Source organism: Sphaeramia orbicularis, chromosome 12 (assembly GCF_902148855.1).
Source record: "Sphaeramia orbicularis chromosome 12, fSphaOr1.1, whole genome shotgun sequence".
NCBI classification, from domain to species: Eukaryota; Metazoa; Chordata; class Actinopteri; order Kurtiformes; family Apogonidae; genus Sphaeramia; species Sphaeramia orbicularis.
In genome coordinates this window covers 70,916,627-70,938,245 of record NC_043968.1, presented here as the reverse complement: position 1 = coordinate 70,938,245, position 21,619 = coordinate 70,916,627, and the positions used below count along the sequence as shown (strand labels likewise).

Here is a 21,619-nt window from a genome sequence, read left to right as displayed (position 1 = left end):
CCATCTTATTTGTCTTACTTCTGCGGCGAATCCCTTTTATCTAGCCATGGATTTTGGATGCAGAGAAAATAAGTCTACAAAGAAAACAAGCAGTAAAAACATGAAAAACACTGGACGAATCCCATTTTTTTAGAGAACAGGATAATAGAGATGATAATATTTGAGTAGGAACCTGGCTTATAAAAACAAAGTACTGGGGATTTACTCTCATCATGAGGCCATATGAATGTAAATGTACACACTGCAGGGGTTTCAGGGGCTCAGACTGCATTAATACCTCAGGTGGGGAGGAGAGCTAAGCCTCTTGGACAAAGGCAGCGGTGATAATAAAGAGCACACATTCATCTGAGGTCATGTTTCGGTTTGTTAAAAGTGAGGGTCAGCAGGAGGAGTGTGATTGGACGGCACACAGGCACAGGATATAGTATAAAATATCAATCAGAACCATGGGGGTGAGAGAAACATTTGATCAGATCACAAAGAAGACCTGATCTTCCAGGTAATAAAATTCTATACACGCACAGATGAAAGCCTACTTAAGAAATATGAGGGATTCTCTAAGTTTTTACATTAGAATTAAGACACATACATATTTTTAGCCCCAGCGTTTCACATCATTTTGAATCTAAAACAACAGAGGCATGTGGTGACAGGATGAATAAAGCATTACATTAATGAGTTTACAAGAAACAATACTCCATTGTGATAAAATACACAGTGTGTATTTGCACGTCGCTGCTGTTATGCTATTTACACCCGAGCACGAGCACAAAACCACGTTGAGTGTTACAAACAATCTGATCTTCTGCTGGTTCAACAAAGCTTCGACTGAATGGATCTGCAGCAGCAGGACCACCACATGGGAGACGGTTCATGTTTTTCTTCTTTTTATTACTTAAACATCAAAACTATTTGGTTAGGCTTGGGATTAGAGTTAAAAGATCATGGTTTGGATAACCTCACTCAACATTATCCTCATGTCCACATATGACGTCTGTCTGTGTAAATGTCTTAAACGCAGATGTAAATATCACACAATAATTGGCTTATATAGTAAATAGCAGAGTCAGCTGTGGACACATGGCTCCAAACAGCATCTACCATCATATGTATTTAAATGGGTGTAAATAGCTCAGTGGGCTATTTATAACCTGTGTGTTAATAGCATCTTAATTAAAAAAAAAAAAAGAAAAAAAACAGACAAACTGTATAACAAATGTATACTAATTTATTCTAAAAATATTTTTCCCTATATGTAAAGTATTAAGAAGTATAACGCTTTTTTTTTTTTTTTTTATAGCATCAATGCTCCACTCCATTTTAAGTATAACAGGGACATCTGGTGACAGGATGAACAAATCATTACATTAAAAGACTGTTTAAATGAAACAACATGTCACTGTAAGAAAAATAAATAAAGTCTTAAATTAAATTACTTCACTGACTGATTCATTTGACTAAAACACCAACTCCCACCTCACCATCTGGGTGAATGAAACAGCCTTACTGATGCATTCACAAAAAAAATAAATTAATAAATAAAAAATCACACTGTATTTCTGTGGGCCAACTTTAGCTTTGAATATAGGTCATGTTTGTAGTGGTATGAATGATACCATGGTGATGCTTATGCAATATCACAGTTAATGTCACAAATGATATATATTTGAGATATACTTGTCCAAATATTGATGATGGAGAGTCAGACCAGATCCCAAAGGATCTCAGTGACATTCAGGTTTGGACTTTGTGTTGGATAATCCATGTGTGGAAACGATGTCTGATGCTCCTGATCCACTCTTTAACAATCTAATCCTGATGAATTCTGGTGTTGTCATTCTGGAATATATCTGCGTCATCAGGGAAGAAAAACCCTCTGATGCCCAAACCTGGTCATTCAGTATATTCAGGTTCATCTGACCTCATTTCGTGGACACATAATGTTACTGAACCGAGACCTGACCAACTGAACCAACCCCAGGTCATGACACTGCCCCCACAGGCTTGGACTGTAGGTACTAGGCACGATGGGTAATCTGGACCACATGACCTTTTTCCATTAAACACAGTCCAATCTTTATGCTCTCTGTGAAATTAATGGTTGTTTAAAGGTGCCCTGCCACACAAAACCGTTTTTACTTGCATTTTTAAAAAATATGTTAGGTCCGTAGGTGTTTGCATTATGTAGTGAATTTAAAAATGAACCACTATGCCCTCTGTCTACTATTGTCACTGAAAAGAAATAAGCGGAGAAATCAGGTCAATTAGTTTAGTATTCATGAACTTGCCTGGGTGAGACCACGCCCACAATATTCAGGCTCAGTGGCAGTTTTCGTATATAGCAAGCTAGGGCACCACAAAGGGGGGGTTAAATATGACAAATTCATGGGTCCCAGCATTCCTGGGGGGCCCATAGAGCAGTGGAGGGGGCCCAGCGAATACAGGTTAGAAATTTTTTAAATTCCGTGTAAGGTCCGCCGTACAAGAGAGGTATAGGAGACATTTAAAGCAAGTTTCACTTTCAGTTTTTGCCAGTTCCTCTACTTGTGGTGTGGTGTAAAGGATGCTGAAAAGCCAGGCTCTCATTGGCTAGCTGTTAGCCAATCAGAGTCAAGAAGATTAGCATGTTGAATATCCATGAGAACTGGCGCAAATCGAGCTGAGTCTTCCAGCAAGTTTTCTATACCACGTAAGAATGGCTTGAAACTTGGTAACCAAGGCTTTTTTTCCACAAAAAATGTTACAGAATCCATGGTAGAACTTCAGACATTACCACAAAAGTAATGAAATGCATGTGGCAGGGCACCTTTAAGAAATGAGAAGCTCCTCACTGCATCAGTTAAAGGGTTAAAGAACTGAAACCTATGAATCACTGCAGTTTATATCCAACAGAAGTGTCAGTTTGTTTCATTAAATCCAGGTGAAGACTTTTGTTCTTAAATATATATATCAAATATGTCATATACAGATGGCAAAGAGCATTAATGGGATGATTAATGACATTAAATAACTAATATGTTAATGTGATAAAAAAAACTGTGATTACCATGAACTCCTTTGGTCTTGGATTAATGACTTATTTATGTCCTTATGGCAGCAGAGACATTTTTAATTTGATATATTTCCATTCCACCCATCTCAGAGCCCTGGATACATGTAGTTGGTCAATCAGCTATGTGATAGATGAGTATCTCTATTATATTATTATTAGTTTGTTTGATTTGATCCTTAGGGCAATCTTCACTCATTTTCATATTGTGTGAAATGCACTTCAATCCACCTCGCAGCTAAGACAAAAACACACCGACTTAATGATGTAAATGTAACATTGTGATGATCATTTTCAAGGTATTTTTAGTAACTGAGACTGACACATTTGCTCATTTTTAATGTTTTATATGAAAATTAAGTTTGGAAATAAATAAAAAAAAACACCACCCCCTGTCTTTTCACAAAAGCCTATCATTATCAATCCACCCCCTGCTCAGCGTTACCCCTCTATCAGATATGCATTGTTTCATTTTGGCAGCTCAATTCAAATTAGTCTAATGTAATTAGTCTGAAACCGGCACGTTAAGTACGCTGTCATATTTTGTCATCGCTACCATATCTCCTTTCAGTGAGAGGGAGCCTTGTTTTCCTTCTGTCAAATGAGCAATTATAGCTGAAATGCAGTAATATATAATAGTTGGTTAAGTGAAATCTGTTTAAAAAAGATTATAGTTCAAATAAGACCGTGTAAATATAATTAGCTCTTCAAGTAGAGATTTTCAGTTTATCTCATTGCATTTGATTGTGTCTTTTAGGAAGCAGGTGAAGAATAATGTTATTTAATAATTAAAAAACAGAACTAAATCAAGGCGTTCCAGGAAACTGATATTAATTTTAACCATGAAGTGACAAAAAAAAAAAAAAACCCTTATAAATGTTCCGATGTGATTACTTTAACTTTTGCAATCAAGCAATTCCATCATCTATTTAACAAGAAAGATTAGGCCTATTAAATTCTCTCTGCTCTTTTATGATGTGTTATTCTCTAATAAAGCATGAAAAGGGGAAAAAACTGAGCCATTTTTTCCCTTTTTTTTTTTCTGTAGCACTTGATAGCACACTGTTGGTTGCTCTACGGCCAGAGGCCAAAGTTCTTTAATGCAATTACTGATGGAAATCGTTTCCTTATCAGTAACTAAGAGACATTATTTCGCTGCCAAGTGGATATAATGTTCACAGTCACTGCACAGTTAGGGAATGAATCATCTTAATGCCCTTTTTGAAACACTAATTTTAACTTTGCCAAGATATTTTGTTATTATAAATCTGCATATTTAAAATATGAACTATAATATTAAAAAATACTGTCTTTCGTTTTTGCAATGAAATGTGGTTCTTTTCTGTTACACTGGGGATTAGGTCTGTCTTTGCTTTTTCTAAGGTTAGTTAGAGTAATTATTTTACAATTCTAACGATTACAATTATCTTTTAATGAGTTTGCAGCAGTGACCAGGGGCAGTACTATGTGTTGCTCAAGCATGAGGCCTTTTGCAGGGGCCACAGCACCTCCTTAACAAGTAAAGACTTAGTAGGAGGTGATTATACTGGAACACCAGAGTTTCAATACACACAGGAGCCTATGGTTTGTATCCTGTTTCATGGAGTTATACAATGTTTGTTTGTTCCAACCTCTCCAACCACTGGAGTAGGTCATAGCATTTAAATAAAAGAAGCAAAAACAGAAGCCACACCATGGAAAAAACTGCAATATGAGAGATCATGGGCGTCATTAGACCTGGATGTTTTGGCAGTAGCCCCGGATTTGGAAACTATACTACTACACTATAACTGCCCCCCCACCCCCCACCACCACCACCACCGGATGTTTTCAAATATTTTTAGAGGGAATGGTCATTTTTAGCTCACCGGCCAATAGGCCATGAGCTATTCTGAAGGTGCTGTGTCCGGCATCATCTTCATCTTCGTCATCTTCGTTGTCATCATCGTCTTCATCAGTAACATCTTCTCTGACAAAACAACTGGTCGGATTCATTTCAAATTTTACATGTAGCTTCCTTGGGGCAATGTCTACAATGTTTATTCACACTTTGGAGAAATTTAGATTTTTTTTATTTTTTTTTATTTTTTTTTTTTATGAATTTTTGAAATAATTAAAAATTCAGTTTTACTTATAATGGTCCATATTTTGATGGTTTTATAACATGGAAATGGTTAGCGATATCAATATAGTTACTACTGAGCACTGATAGGAGGTCATATATGGACTTTCATTTAATTAGTTGAGTTCCCCTCCAGTGAAAGTACCACCCACTTCTATTGGGAGATTAATCTCCTACATTCAACATAGTGTCAGAACCCGAAAGCCTCACAAATTCAAGTTGTTATTGATTCTTGATAGAACATGTTGGTAAGATACAGGGACATTGGTCTTATTTTTGTGTTTTTCACTGTTGTGAATGTGAGAGCGAATGGTGGCTTGTCTCTATGTGTTAGCCTGGTGATGTCCCCATTGGTAGCTGGGATAGGCTTCAGCACCCCCACAACAATCCAAAGGAATAACCAGTTTGGAATGGAACAATGAGTCAATGACTGAATGAAAAATATATGTACAATAAATTATGTGGTTTTTTTAATGGACCCAGTACAGAGCAAGCATGTCCTTTTACATCTGGAGGAATATGATTATATCCTTGAAATGGAATTTATATTCGAGGGATATAATGGTTTTACCCTGAACGCCGCCGCCAGCGAATATCCTTCGAGTGAACTCGATAACTAAGACAGATTTGGCTGGATTTCTTATCCTTTGATAACCAACATAGTGGACCCTTTGTGGTAGAACCCAATCGATTTCGTCTTCTCTATGAGTATTATAAGTCACCCAAATGGGGGCGCTTTAGTTGAAAATTTTGTTTTTTGGACACAAATCAAGGAATAATAGGCAGATTGAGATCAAATTTGGTTCATATTGATCATCTTACAAATGTCCATTTTCTGTCTACTGTCCAGAGTTCATATGGTGTCCTTTTCATTCAGTAGGTGGAGTTTTGTGGGGAAAAAATGGTTCTCTGGCTATTATTCTGCCACTATCAGGTTGATGTAGCTCAAATTGAGTTCATATTGATTGTCTAACAATTATCGTGGCTAGATTTATATATAGCAGAGGACTGGGGGGATTTCGGGGATATACCCTTGCTGTCGACCCCCGCCTCATTTTTCTCTCCAGCTGCACATTGCTTCATTTGTTGTAACACATTTTACCTTCATCAGAAAACTATGGCTATACTGCAGTCTCAGAAATATATTTCTATTAAGTGGAGATCAGACGCTGAAATAATCATATGCCTGCTATCTGATCCCAAATTGATTACGATTGTCCTCATGTTAGAACCATACCCAGTCTCCCCCTCTATACAAATACATGGCCTGCTTTGATTTGTGTTTATTGAACCTGTTCTCGCTGCAACTTCAATGATCTGTGTCCAGTTTTTGCATCACAGAACAACATTCACCTTCATAAAAGCCTATTCATCAATGGGATTACCTCTCTCTGTCAGCTTTACTCACACCGAATTGTAATCCTTGTTTTTGTTTCATGAAAAAGGCAATATTTTGTACCACATTATACATATTTTTTTTAACAGTTCACAAAGTCAGTAGTTGAAAGTTCTCTTTGAGCGGTAATTGACACCACTGGGTAAAAGGGAAATGGTGCACTCCCACAATAGTGGCAGGGTGTCATAACATATCACAAAATACAGCCTCCTAACCTTGTCAGAACTTATCATGACACCAATTAGACTAAAAAAAAAAGGAAAAAAGTCAGCGTGAAAATGAAGAATGTACTCAATGTTCATCTACAGAATAAAGGGTGGGGGGTGGGGGGGTAAAATATATGGGAGGGCCCAATCTGTGTAGCGTTAGCTTTTTAAAAAACTCCAGGGAGGCATGAAGGGTGAACAGTGAGAAGGAACAGAGAATAAATACACATCATGTCACAGTAAAATGACAGTGACAAGGGCACTATCTTATTTGCTCAGTACAACACAATTAACCTAGCTCTATGACATCCTCTCGTGCTTCTAAAATAGACTTTGTCATGTAACAGCTCTCTTTTTGTGTTCCTCCCTCCCACCTCTTCCCTATTCTTCTTTCTCTGTCTCCCGTCAGGTCTCCACATAATGGAGCGAGAATGAACAGAGAGCGGCTTAAAAAAAAGCATGAACTGGAGGTTTATTGAGGTCATCTGCTTCCTGTTTATATGGGACCATATAACAGTTCAGTCTTCCCGCCAGGACCCGTTGGCAACTGAGCAACATGTCACCAAACAATATGACTGGCTCATCTCTGACCGCGGACCTTTCCACCACTCTCGGAGTTATCTGTCCTTTGTGGAGAAATTCCGCCAAGGATTTACGACCAGATATAAAATTTATAGGTAAGTTCACTTTTCAGCCTGTGTACTGATGTCACTTGCTCCAGCTTTCTGTTTTGTTTTTTCTATTTTGAGACTCTTAGTTGCAAAAAGGTTAACCTATTAAGTTTGCATTTTTTATATTTACTTGAGTTTACTCTCAGCAGCGAGAACTCGCTTTTCTCATATTAAAGAAGACTTTTCATCTGAGTTATTTTAGTTCCAAGTCATTAATTTAACAAACTCACTGACAGGAAATTGAGAGAAAAATGCCATGATAAAGTAACTATTTCAAGCACTGTTTTTTTTCTTTCTTTTTTTTTTTTTTTTTTTTTTTACTGAAATTAGCTGGTAACTATTTGACATTGACAGACTCGCAGTCGAGGCAGGTGCACATAGCTCAAGTTCTGCTTCATGATAATAAAGCTGATTAATTTTAACTTCATACTTAACTGTGCTAGTGGTTAATTGGCTAGTGAGAAGCTTTAAATAAATGCCACTTTAATTAAATACCAGAAACACTAAAAGAAACTGCGAAACTTTTCAACACACATTGCAAACTTTCTAACATATTCAGGCACTGACTGATGGGATAAATGGTTACACTTTTAGCCAATGCAATGCTATGCTATGACTCCAGCTGTACAGAAACCTGTCCTTTCATGCCACTCTACCATGACAATTTCTTCCACTGTATTCCAAAACAAATAACTTTTGCTCCTCTACATTTATCTTTAGTTACTGGTATTTTTCACAATAATATTTCAACAACCAAATCATACAAAGAGCTTTTGAAATGATGTGCATCCCGATGTTTTGGTATAGATTCTATTTTATATATAACTTCACTTTAAAAACTTGATTAATGAAATTACATGTGTGAAGCTTCTGTTTTTGCTGTTTTGTCTTTGGGCAGCATTGTGATGGTTTCTCTTTGAGTTCTGAGACTATTTTCTACATTTATAAAAAAAACGTTCAGAGTTGTGCTTTCTGTCAGGAATGTAAAACCTCAATTGAGAAACTGATGAATATTATTTCAGCTAGCTGTCAGCACCAAAGTAGAGCAGAAAAATTTAGTGAGTCCACAATATTGTACGTTGCATAGACATTCAGCCAACAATGGAGCTGTCTCTGCTCTGAGCATCTTTAAAGTCTATATTGTGCATTTTCATACAACTATCAACATGTCATATATAAAACAGAGATGTTAGTCAGGATTTGCAAGCTACGCTAGTGGTATTAGCTCATTAGCTCCTACTTTAATCATTGCCCACCTTATTGTTAGAAGGCGCTTTAGTCTGAAAATTAGTTTGGATTTAGTTGATAAATCTAATCCTAACTGTAACCCTAACCCTAACCCTTTTCTGACCAACAGGCCTTCTGATTTTCTGTCTAATGGGCCTTCTGACAGTAGGGTACCTCCCACTTTAATGTACTAGCTTAAACCGATCCAGTGACAGCTGCATAAATAAATGTCCAATAACAGCAGACTAGAGAAAATTTGATTTCATAGCAGATACAATGTAGGGTGGCATCCAGTGTAGTCCAGGGTATACGGTGGTATACCTACTTATTTTTCAGTCAGCATTGCGTATACCCACTTCTAAATCCCCCTGATGCACACCATTCAGTAGTATCTAAGCCAAATTGCCCCTGTTTTCCCCTAGGATGGTAAAGCCATGACCTGCCCTACACTGCTTCTAATTGGCTGGTACTTGGTACCTTCACTGATTAGATTGGTTAACTTTAGGCATGAGGACTGATGAGCCAATCAGAGGCAGAGTAGGGCGGATCATGCCCAGGAAAATATTGCTAATTTAACTCTGCTCCTGATCAAGTCATGATAATTTTATAATAGTGAGCAAACACTACTGGTGGATTTTTGGGTAAACTAAATAGAGTTGCCACATATGTCACTGTTTCTAAAACAGCATTTTTCTGGACAAAATAAAAAAAAAAAAAAATTAAAAAAGGGCAAAAATTGAGAGTATACCCACTTCTCCAGGGACCACTACACCACTGGTGGCAACGCCTCCTTGATTATCCATTAAAAAGTAAAAAAGAAGAAGATTGTGTTTTCATTTTCATATCGGGTAAGTGCACATAAGACGATTTGAGACAATAATAACTGGATAACTTGTTGAAATTAATGCACTGTTAAAGTACGTACACCATGTATACAGTATACTGCAAGTACTTGCTTTGTACTTGATTTGAGACAGTAATAATTACATTTAGTGTGCATACCCCCAAATAGTCACAACTGGTGAACACAGAAGCTCGAAGCTAACCACTGTCACTTGTGTCCATGTATGTCTTATCATAATAAAGCCAATCCACATTCTTATTTAAGCCCTATATCCATGGTCTTTTCCTAACCCTGACCAAGTTTTGTTATTTGGCTTAAACTGGCTGCCACAGCATAAATGTGACATCACCAGTATTTTATACACTTGGACATCATCAGTGGTATCTTGTGTCAGCTGCAGCCCACATATGCCACTTTGTCAATTTCTCCCGCTGCCTGTAGGAGCACTAATCCATTGTTCTATTCATAGTTTTCACAGAACGTCACATCTGTATATGAACATCCACCTGGAGGACAGAGTTCCAGTGCAGACAGTTATTCTACCAGGGTTATTTAGCCAAAATGTCAGGTGCTTGATGCTCAGTCGAGTGGACAAACTGACAAGGAGACAAACCTGGGTTATGTTTCTACAGAATCCTGTCTCAGAAAGAAAGCCCAGACACAAGAAAATATATTTATACTTATGACATATTCCTCTTGCTACCATACAAGTGAATACAAATGGGACCAGTCCCTTGTCCATAGCAGCAGACTGAAAATGGAGACTCATTTGAAGTACAGAAACTGTTGACTTGATGTAGGAAAAACCTTGAGACTTCTTGTATTCATAGGATGTTGTGTTAAGCTAACCAGGATGCCTTTGCTGCAACAGTCGTAACACTCTGAAAGATCGAGGGAACAGACTGTCCACAGCAAAGTGGAGGTCTGACAGATACTGTGGTGTGGGCTGTGTATGGATTCACTTACCTTTGTTTTAATTCTTCCGAGACATACTCTAATAAATTATGGTTTCAAGCGAATGTAAGACTGACAGGGCTGTGCCAAGTGTCCAGTGTGGACCATCATGTAGGTGGTGTTTCTGCCTCCAGGGCCCTGCCTCGTCACATGATTGAACACAACAAATACTGGCAGGAGAACAGCAAATCTGCAAATAAGGATGTAACAATATGAAAATTTCATATCACGGTTATTGTGACCAAAATTATCACGGTTATTATAATCCTTGTATTGTTGAAATTGTGCTCAAAATGTTCAAAAAGTACTGATACACACACTGAAAAAATTTAACCAAGTTGTATTTAAAAAACAAACAAACAAAATAATAGGCAGAATGAACTTTCTGTTGGCAGAAACGTTCAAATATTAGTGGTCTGAGTCTATTTTGTCCGTTTTTCAGTCCTTTTGATTTTGCCTTTATATACTATATAAAGAAATGTTTACTATACCCATGTTTGGTATCTTTTTTTTCAGCACAACTTTATTTATATCATCTGCCTATTATTTTTTTCACTTTAACTAACTATATCAACATAAAAGGCCAGAAAACACACAAAAAATATTAAATCTGATTTGAAAAGTTTATATACTTTATTGCATAAATAACACAAACATGCTAAACAAACCTTTTCAAGACTTTAAAAGTGAATATTGGTTTCAAATATTAGGTATAGAAAATTAAAATTGTAATAAATTAAAACCATACTCAAATATTTGACATAAAAGCATAGCTTTACATAGGGTTTTTTCTCCTAAAAGTACGTTAATCAAACACAGTTATCATGATAATTTGAATTTAAACAGTAATACTAACTACAGTTAGTTAACGGTAATACTCTGCAATTTTATTGGGGTTTATCGTTATACCGGTAATTGTTACATCCCCATCTGCAAACACTCGTGAATTTTTATTTGAGAGTCACTGGCACTGCCGTTTAGGTTATGAAGACACGTTAGTGAGAAAATAACGCAGTTTGGCATCCAGCATTCATTTATTCAGACATTCTCCACTTTGTGTTTAGCCAATCATCCATCCTTACAGAGAAGAGAAGAAATTGAATGGTTGCATTTTCTCTTTCTCAGAATGGTGCTTTGATTTCCTCGTACTCCTCTGCAGTCTGCTAACTTGGAATTATAGGAAAAAACACGACTGAGTAAGAGAGTCATTTGCCACATTCCTTTGGCAGTTCTTTCAGAGTTTGTTCTCTCTCAACTCTATCTCTCTTGGTAACTTGCCACAGCCCCTGGTCCCCACTGGCTTTCGTGCCTTGATATTGTCACATGAACGGTAAACAATACATTTGCATAATGTGTAACTTGACAGAGCGGGATGTTGCACAGTGACATGAATCTCAGAGGCAAAACTTCTGAAGCCGCTTTCCGCAGACGCCGTCGAGTGCTGCCTGTGATGCTGCAGTGATTTATTAAAACAGGGAGTGTGTGTGTTTGCATGTCGGTGCTGCTGGGAATGGCACAGGGCCTGCGAGGTACCGGTTGTTTTCAAACCATTAGTGGCGTCATATTCAGCCATCAGTGCACAATATCGCTTTCCTCATAACACGACAATTAAATCTTGCATTAAAAGTGTGAAGTCTTGATGTATTTCTCATTACAAACATAAACATGAGAGGAATTAAAGGGCTTATTTTCACATCTGCATAACTGTCAGTGAAATTTGGTAAATTACCGTGACACATTTTGACACCATTTACTTTCTTCACTATGAAGCGTATCCCTCAAATTACCGGTGAGTACAGGATAGCGTATTGTATAACACTTTTAATTTGACTGAATGAAAGATCTAAGCATGAACAACAGTGTAAAACTTTACCATTGAGGCCAAACTTGACCTAATTTAACATTTGACAGGAGTAAAAAAAAACGACAATTTAGCCTGTATCTGCTGATTGGATTTTAGAATCACATGCATGGATCAAATCAAGGACAAATTTTGGTTTTCGGAACTCTTGAAATTGCAGTAAAGAATCTATTTTTTATTTATTCCTTGTAAATCTGGACAAGTACTTGAATATGAAGAAAAAACAATGATGTCAATCATGTATTTAGAGATGGTTAGCAGTGAATGGAGTGTGATTGAACCCACAATAATAGAAGGGAAAACAGTGGTTCATCATGGAAATATACTGACTGTATTGGCTTCACAGAAACCTTATTCCACAATTCTGCAAGTAAAACACCTCCACAGAAAGACTCAGGTTGAACAATGTAGTTTTTTTTCTTCCTTTTTTTTTATGTAGTGTGAACAGTGTGAAACTTGAATACAGATACAGAGTGTGCATTTGAATATACACTGTAATAACAGTATTTCAGGCTCCTGCCAAATACGAGGTGGCTACTTACACAGTACTGTGGAACAAAATATTGGTTTGTCTATTACCACAGAGCCAATCAGCGCCCTCATTACAGCATATGTAGACTGGTAACTTGTCACACTCCAAAAAGTACCAAAAAAATTAGATAGCAAATAGGTCAGACTTGGAGATAGTGCAGATATATCTCAGTAGGTAAGGCTTCAGATTGTCATGTGGAAGACTTGGGTTTGATTCCTGGTCAAAGAAACTTTTTTTTTTTGCAGATTTTCAAATGGGGGCGGGGGCACAAGGTTGCCATCTAGCATGTAGCTCCGCCCACCTTCTCCAGCCTCAATCTCACTGACTGCACAGAGCAAAGACCACCATAAAACAACATATAGAGCATTCAGAACTATAATTCCTATTCTATATCCTATATACTATCACTAATTTGTCATTTCTTCCATCAATTGCCACAGTACTGTGGCAGCAAAATGTACAAAAGAATGCGCTGAAGCATATGCCATATATCACCACAGTACTGTGGCAACAAGAGGATAATGAGTTCATATAACAGCATCAATGATTGGCTCTAGTACAAATGCTAACATTTGATTGGTTCTGTGGCAATAGACAACCCGATATTTCATGCCACAGTAGACATTGCCTTAAAAATATAGCAATTCTCAGCTACTAGCTGCTGCTTAGAAAAAACAGTAGGAGATATAGCAACTCAGGTGTATGATAGCTTAGCAAACTAATATGCATGGTGTCAGAGGATGATATTTAATAAAATTTAACAGCTCCAAGTATGATTAAAGTAAATAAATTTACATTTTTAGGTAGTGGGTGTGACTTTAAATATACTAACAAAGAAGAAGCATTAGCTTTTAACACACAAAAAGTTCACCCTTAGCTTCTACTTAGCACATAGCACACTGTATATTCTACTGTACTTTCTGGTTCTCTTAAAGGGCCAGTAGCACTTTCAACGGACTAGTAAATCATGGTTGTTAACTTTTAATGGCACCTCCAGGTCTGCACAGGGCAGAGCCACAAAATGAAGATCAGCCCTGTCTTAAAGTCAGAGAGACTGTCTTCTTAACAGATCTGTGTATAAGAAGTTGTTTTGAGGGAATTCTTCAGCTGCATAAAAACGGACCCATTCTGTCCAACGAATGTGTTGAAAATGATGAGTATTTAAGGCTTTAATAAACATACACAGAATTTACAACAGGTTAGTCCAGAGATTTAAGTGATTTGTAGGGGTCCCATTCTGAGGTGGACCATATCTTAATTTCAGTGATTAGCAAATAATTGAAAAGAGAAAAGGGAAGAAATCAGTGACATCAGCTGGTGTAGTGTTTGGATGGAATTAAATCATACATACCCCCGGTCCTCCTCGGCACATGATTGCCCAGCCGTGCTCTCTAACCAGCAATGAGGACTGAATCGCTTTGTAAATTTCCCCGGGGACTTTCTCTGCCTCAACGATTTAGTGGTGGAAAGTGGTTGAATCAGATTTGCAGAGAGACAAAGCATCCATTCCTTTTCGAGTTCTCTTATCAAGAGAGATTACCCAGGAGGTGTGGCGGGTGGACAATGCCAACCTGATCAGCAACAAACATTCTGCCCCCCCTCTTTAATACCATGGGCACCGCGCCTAATTTAAAGAATAAACACAGATTCAGGAGGTGCCAGCCTCTTGTCTGGTGCTTTGAAAAGGTCATTGTCACTTGAAAGGAAAAGACACACCACGAGCCACCAATTATTCCCTCCCTGAAGACGTATGTCATTCATAGACATGATTGGAGTGGATTAAGCATGGGAAAATTTCTGCCCCATCAAAGATTCCCGCAGTCTTCAAACATGGTTTCTTTTCTTTCCCCTTTGTGGTTTGCATAAGCATACATTTCCTCTAAAGCAATCATCACTCACAGGAAAGCCACTTTCACTGCTGGCCATATACTGCTCTTGTATTAGACCTGCAGCTGAATAATGTGTATCAATGTGCGCTTCAGTCACTGGTGAAATGCAATGGCCTGTTTTGCTCACACTAGCATCTCTCATTCGGTTGCTTGTACTCCATTATGGGGGTCGAATGTGTTTCAGATGATGCGTGTTCTCTGTTTGGTCTTTGTTCGCAGAGCTCTATCTCAGGTTCTCATGCGCTGGAGAGAAAATCCAATATAAATGCAAATCTGGTAGCCATTAATGCATTTTAAAGGCTTCAAATCAGCCCTGTGCTGTAATCAAAGACGCAGAAGATAGAGGTTGTTATTTAGAATAAAAATATTTATGAAAATACATGGTACTGATTGATCACACGATGAGAGGCCCACAATGAGAAGAATGAATGAAGAAACTTGATAGAGAGCTGCTATCGCTGTTAGCTTGTGGCTCATCAAAACCACAAAAAACCCATCCAAAACACAGTGATGACCTGTGGGAAATTAATACATGAAAATTAAATTAAGAAAACATATCACATTATTCACAGTGTTAACAATGTGATACACCTTTTCTAGTCTTTATTTAATTAAAGAAGTTGGAGCCTCTTTGCAGCACAGTAGCAAGAGTGCAACAGGACATGACACTGGATTAATCAGTGAAAAGGTTAACACTACCACAACATAATCTGGAAGACCAAGGCTCACTCTTTGTTTTGGTCTACAATATTATTAATGCCACAGACAAACCAGAAATTATGAGCTGTGTTTTCTTCTTTTTTCAAAAGGTCAGGAATTACTCTTTTCATGTCACTTTTTTACAATATGGAGGTTTGAAATGTTTTAAATCATCTTAACATGCAAAACATATATTTTAAAATCCATGAAATCACTAAGCGGGGTACAGTTTGAGTACTGATTGGTCTGAGCAGGTGGGCCTGGGTGGGGCAGGGGTGGGGCGTTGGTCCACATGTGCAATGGGCCACAACCCACAGAAGTAACAATGAGGACAGAAACCTTTTTTCCACTGAAAGCAATGGGTACCTTTTCAGTTTCTGGAATCCAGTTCATATTATAAATTAATGGTTGGAGCCTGTTGGTGACAATTAATTTTCATCATCAAATGAAAAACAATTACAGCCAATTGTATCCATCTTTTTAACCTCCTAAGACCCAGGACATGTCAGCAAAATACAAGCTTTTTTTTCGTTTTTTATTAAATAAGTGCCTATATTGGAAACATCATGATGCAACAGTTTTTTCAGATGCAGTTTTTTAAGTTTTTATGGAATGTCCTTTATTGTGGACAGTTTTCTTTTCTTTTTTTTTTTTTTTGTATAAAGTTGTGAAACTCTTGTCCACAAATATGGACAGTGAGTCTTAGGAGGTTAAAGAATTTGCTCCAAAATGTACAGTGTTCAACCTTGGATCATGATCTGCCTGTTCACCAAGTTAAATGGTAATTGATCAACAAATTGGCACATTCTCTCCCCAAAATATTAAGATACGTTCAACATACAGGGAACCCCTAGATCCCAAACTTTTTGCAGCTTGATACCCCCTGCCCCCCCCCCAAAAAACCTCCAAACTAACAAAACTATTTCATGGATTGATATAGTAATACTACTAGAAGTACACACCAAGAGATACAATCCAAATGTTTCCAAACTCAAATAAACATATGAATGACATTTGCATTATCCAGAAAACACTACTCTATTTCTATTTTAATTAAGACATTAATAATCAATCCATATTATTGCTGTGTGCTTTACTTTACCAGTTGGTAACAGCTCTGCGACACATTTTAAATTGTAAGTTTAGGAATGGCAAGTCCAGGGCATTTGGGGTGGGTGTCATTCTTCTGGTAGTTTGTTAGCAAGGTTTTAGGAAGAAGGGGTGGGGAAAGTCTAAAATAGGAAAGAAAAAGAGAAAATATCACAAAATGGGGCATGAACCCTAGTCTTCGACAGACTACTCCAACCACCTGCTACTAAAGTTTTTGTTAAAAACATCACCAGGCCTGTGCTGTCACCCTGGTGCATTGGAAGTTGTCACTATAGGTGATGAAAATGGGCGCCAAGGGCTCCTGAACAAGCCTGAAAGATCTGACATAGCTCCGTTTGATACAGACACATTTTGCACATCTTAAACTGAATATTTCTTTCATGAGATTAATTATTCCTGACTATAATCAGTCCAACGGCAACTACTTGATCAGCATTAAACCTTGAATGAATATGCAGCTCTGATTTGCATGAGCAAACTACTCCCTCTATCCGGCCTCTAATTTAAAGCGCTCATCAAACAGATAGCCTGGCATCCTGAGACCGTCTCTCTTCTCCATTTTCAAACCTCCCTAATTTTCCATTTCAGTTCTTTTTAAAAATGGCATCATTTGACGCCATGATGCAACTGTTAACATCCTTCGAGCAACATATCCTTGTGAGCGGAGTGTCTGTCAGTGCTGATCTCGGCCCCATTTGTTTTAAACAGAAACAAGGTGTAACATTTGTCTGACCCGGGTCTTGAATTAGTTTGGATGAGCCATCTGTAATTGGATAGAACGAGGGAAGGCAGATTTGATGTAGTCGGCAGATTTGCTGAGAGAGGGAGCGGGAGAGGGCTGTGGCGATGTTTAATTCAGGAGGCTGTAGCCAAAGGAAGCGGAGAGAAGCAGTCGTCAGGAAGCCAGGAGGGATAAAACAGACTCAAGAAAGAGGACAGAGACATCGAGGGGTCTGAGATGCCATTAAGCCATGAGACAGGAGGGTGCTGAAAGTGTGTGATAAAGAAAATGTATGTAAGTGCCGGAGACATGGAAGGGGGTCCGGTGAGTTCAGTATCAAAACAAGGCAGGATGGAGCAGACAAGTAGTGGCAGCGAGGTCAAAGTCAAGGTGAGGAGATGGCGTACGGAGCAGTCGGGAAGGCTCCAATGACTCACATGTACGCTAAAGTGCATGTCTGCCTCATACACAAAAACAAAAAATAACAGAGGCCATTTATTATTAAAGCTGGCATCCCATCAGAGCTGCACTTAGAGAAATCACATGTTTATAATCTGTCAAAATATGCCCACTTACTTTACCTACTGAGATAAGGATGCAGGATACACAATATTTTAAAACAGCATGCACACAAACACATATCCAGCAGTAATTTAAGGCTGATAATACATTGTTCATGGTTATCTTCTACCAGAAAGGCAGACTTTTAAGGACATAAGCCCAGGGTCCAGTTTCAGGAGGGTGGTCTAATCTCAGTGTTGTAATACAACAAAATACCAACAATGAAAAAAAAAACAAAAAAAACTTTAGTCTATCTATATAATAACAGAAATCAGGGCATATCCATGATTAAATGAAGGATTTTTGATTCTGGTATCAGTTCTTTGGAGTCTCTCTGAGTGCTTGAGGGTCATTTTTATCTTACCTTCATTTGCCTGAATACTGTTGTCTTAACATTCGCCTACAGATAGATAGATAGATAGATAGATAGATAGATAGATAGATAGATAGATAGATAGATAGACTTTATTGATCTCAAAAAGGGAAATTGTCACGCAGCAGCATGACAAAAGGAAAAAAATGGAATATAAGAACTAGAAAAGCACTTGGAGAGCGCAGATCTCCGCCAAGATCAGACCCCTCCCCCCTTCAATCACCACCAAAAGGTAATCATTTATTCCTTGTGCCAGTATCAACATTTCCTGAAAATTTCATCCAAATCCATCCATAACTTTTTGAGTTATCTTGCTAAGAGACAAACAAACAAACCCCCCCCCATCACCACCAAAATGTAATCATTTGTTCCTTGTGCCAGTATCAATATTTCCTGAAAATTTCATGAAAATAAGTCCGTAACTTTTTGAGTTAGCTTGCTAACTAACCAACAAACAAATAAACAAACAAACTAGAAAAGCACTCAGAGAGCACAGACCTCCACCAAGACAGATCTAACCCCCTCATCACCACAAAAATGTAATCATTTGTTCCTTGTGCCAGTATCAACATTTCCTGAAAATTTCATGAAAATATGTCCATAACTTTTTGAGTTACCTTGCTAACTAGCCAACAAACAAACAAACAAACTAGAAAAGCACTCGGAGAGCAAAGACTTCTGCCAAGGCAGATCCCCCCCCCTCCCCCCATCACCACCTAAATTTAATCATTTGTTCCTTGTGCCAGTATCAACATTTCCTGAAAATTTCTTCCAAATCCATCCATAACCTTTTGAGTTATCTTGCTAAGAGACAAACAAACAACCCCCCCCCCATCACCACCAAAATGTAATCATTTGTTCCTTGTGCCAGTATCAACATTTCCTGAAAATTTCATGAAAATATGTCCATAACTTTTTGAGTTATCTTGCTAACTAACCAACAAACAAATAAACAAACAAACTAGAAAAGCACTCGCAGAGCACAGACCTCCGCCAAGGCAGATCTACCCGCCCCCCATCACCGTCAAAATTTATCATTTGTTCCTTGTGCCAGTATCAACATTTCCTGAAAATTTCATGAAAATCTGTCCATAACTTTGAGTTATCTTGTTAACTATCTAACCAACCAACCAACCAACCAACCAACAAAAAAACATTCAAACAAACAAACAAACAAACCCTGGCAAAAACATAACCTCCTTGGTTGAGGTAATTAGACATATAAAAAACGAACTGGTAGAAAATCTGGACAATCAAACAGTAAGGTGCAGCAATAAACTGTAATTTGCAAAGTAAAATGTCATTTTTTCAGTAAGGTGGAGGTGCATACATATCAATAGAGTGCTAAGTGGAAATGTGTTTATGACCAGGTTTAAACGTCAGGCAGAGGTGAGTTTATTGTACAGTGAAATAACAGCTGGCAAAAAAGATTACATACCACTTTGTACTCTTCACCCAGTGCAGCGCCACTGATTTTCTGACTAGAATCAACATTTCAGTCCCTGGGTGTAACCATGTCTTGGGCTTTGGGTCTTCAAAGTCAGACCAGAGTCTAACCTGTGGGAATGGAGTCCTATGGGAGACATGGCTCAGTTTTCTGACTAAGTGACTCTTTTTTTTAAACTTCAGACGACCTCAGTGATGATCTTTAACATCTTTTTCATAGCCCAGCAAATTATGGCACCACCTGATGAGATCTAACATTATCTGAATGATAATTTTGTAAGATAAGTGACAGTTCAAGGTGTTGCCACAGGTTGCGAGGTCCATTTACTGCAGCCCTACAATCTGTCATGAGGCTGAACCACGGAGCAAACACACACATTTATTATCTACTTTACCATCAAAACCAAAGGTAAAAATAACCAAACTCACCAAACATGTCATTAATCTCTCCCTGTCATTACTCGCTCACAGTGATAGACATGATTGAAGCTGAAGCTAATTAGCCACATGTTAGCATTTACATTTTCATCAGCAGTGACTCAGCCAGATCAGCCCTATCTTTTTTCTCCCAGCACTTGCTAAAAGCTCGTTTGTGAACTTAGACGTTATCATAGTAACAGTCAGTTAAACCAAAGATGATCTAAATAAAGAGTCGAGGTTCAGCTTCCCCATTAAGGAGAATGTAAGGTAATTGGCTTGTACATGAATACATGAATCACAGAACCAACGTTATCAATCTGACATCACCCACTGTTTGTGGTTCAGCAGATCAGACAGTGGAGAATCATGACTGCTGTGGGACTTTTCATTTTGGTTTCACTGGTACAACAAAGAAGTTCCTTTCAGATCTTATCAGGTGGTACCACTTGCTCGTCTGTGAATAAGATGTTAAAGATCATCACAGAGATTCTGGTTCTTATGAAACCAATTGTTTATGTAAAATAGGTGTTTGTTCATGCAGCTGAGCCACTTCTCCCAAGGGACTCCATTCACACAGATCAGACTCTGGTCTGTCTTCAAAGACCCCGAGGCCGTGACGTGTTCACACCTGGAATACAGAATCTTCCATCTGTGTTTAGATCAGCTTTGTGTCAAAGCAAGGACCGACTGAGCATACGGGGGGAAAACGCTGAAGGTGATCATTTCTGATTTGTTTGCTTCTTTAATACTTTAGAATGAGAAAAGAGAAACATTTTTTCGCAAAATATATCTACCTGAAAACTCTGAAAGCTGTTTTTTTGCTAGTAAAATATAATGCAAATTTTAAAACTCTACCTCAAAGTAAAAGTTTTGTGCTGGAGCTGAACACAATACAAAGCCAAACTGTTCAGAATTTTAAAAAAAGTTAGAAACTAAAACAGTTTTGTGAAATGCATTTATTTACATATATTTAATGTCAAGTTTAACTTTTGAGAAACTGGCCCCTGATTTAGTTTACCGTACTTTCTGGGCTATAGAGCACATCTTACTTTAAGCTGCACCTGAATATAAGCCGCGCCTACCAAATTTTAAAGAAAAAAAATATTTGTACATATATAGGTCGCACCTGACTATAAGCCGCAGTTGTCCACGTTGTAGCATGAGATATATACATAGAAGGATGGTAAACAGAAAGATTATTTAAATATTTATTTCCATACCTTAACTGCTTTTTTCCAAACAGTGCCTGTAACACGGCAGTAACACGGCTGGTTACAAAAAACTGAAAAGTCATTGATCGCTATCTTCATCTTCCTTCTGCGCATTGAAACCACGGAAGTCATCTTCTTCAGTCTAATCCAACAGAGTAGAATTGCTGCTGGGTCTTCTTCTTGGTGATTATCCACAGGTGCTTTTTGGAAACTTGTGGAGTGTCTGGCTATTTAGAGTCAAAAAAAAAAAAAAAAATCTGCATATGCATGCTAGATTTCAAAAAATATTCAAAGGTACACTGTGGGATTTGTGTAAAAATAAAATGC

The 21,619-nt window shown here is 37.9% G+C and overlaps 1 protein-coding gene across 1 annotated transcript in view; it reads left to right on the top strand.

Moving 5' to 3' along the window:
• Positions 1 to 21,619, top strand: part of brinp1 (bone morphogenetic protein/retinoic acid inducible neural-specific 1) — a 312,756-nt gene that overhangs the window by 50,834 nt on the left and 240,303 nt on the right. The window contains exon 2 of the mRNA XM_030150062.1: positions 7,183 to 7,450. Within this exon, the coding sequence (XP_030005922.1) occupies positions 7,233 to 7,450 (218 nt within the window). The 5' untranslated portion in view covers positions 7,183 to 7,232. The remainder of the gene's footprint in view (positions 1 to 7,182; positions 7,451 to 21,619) is intronic.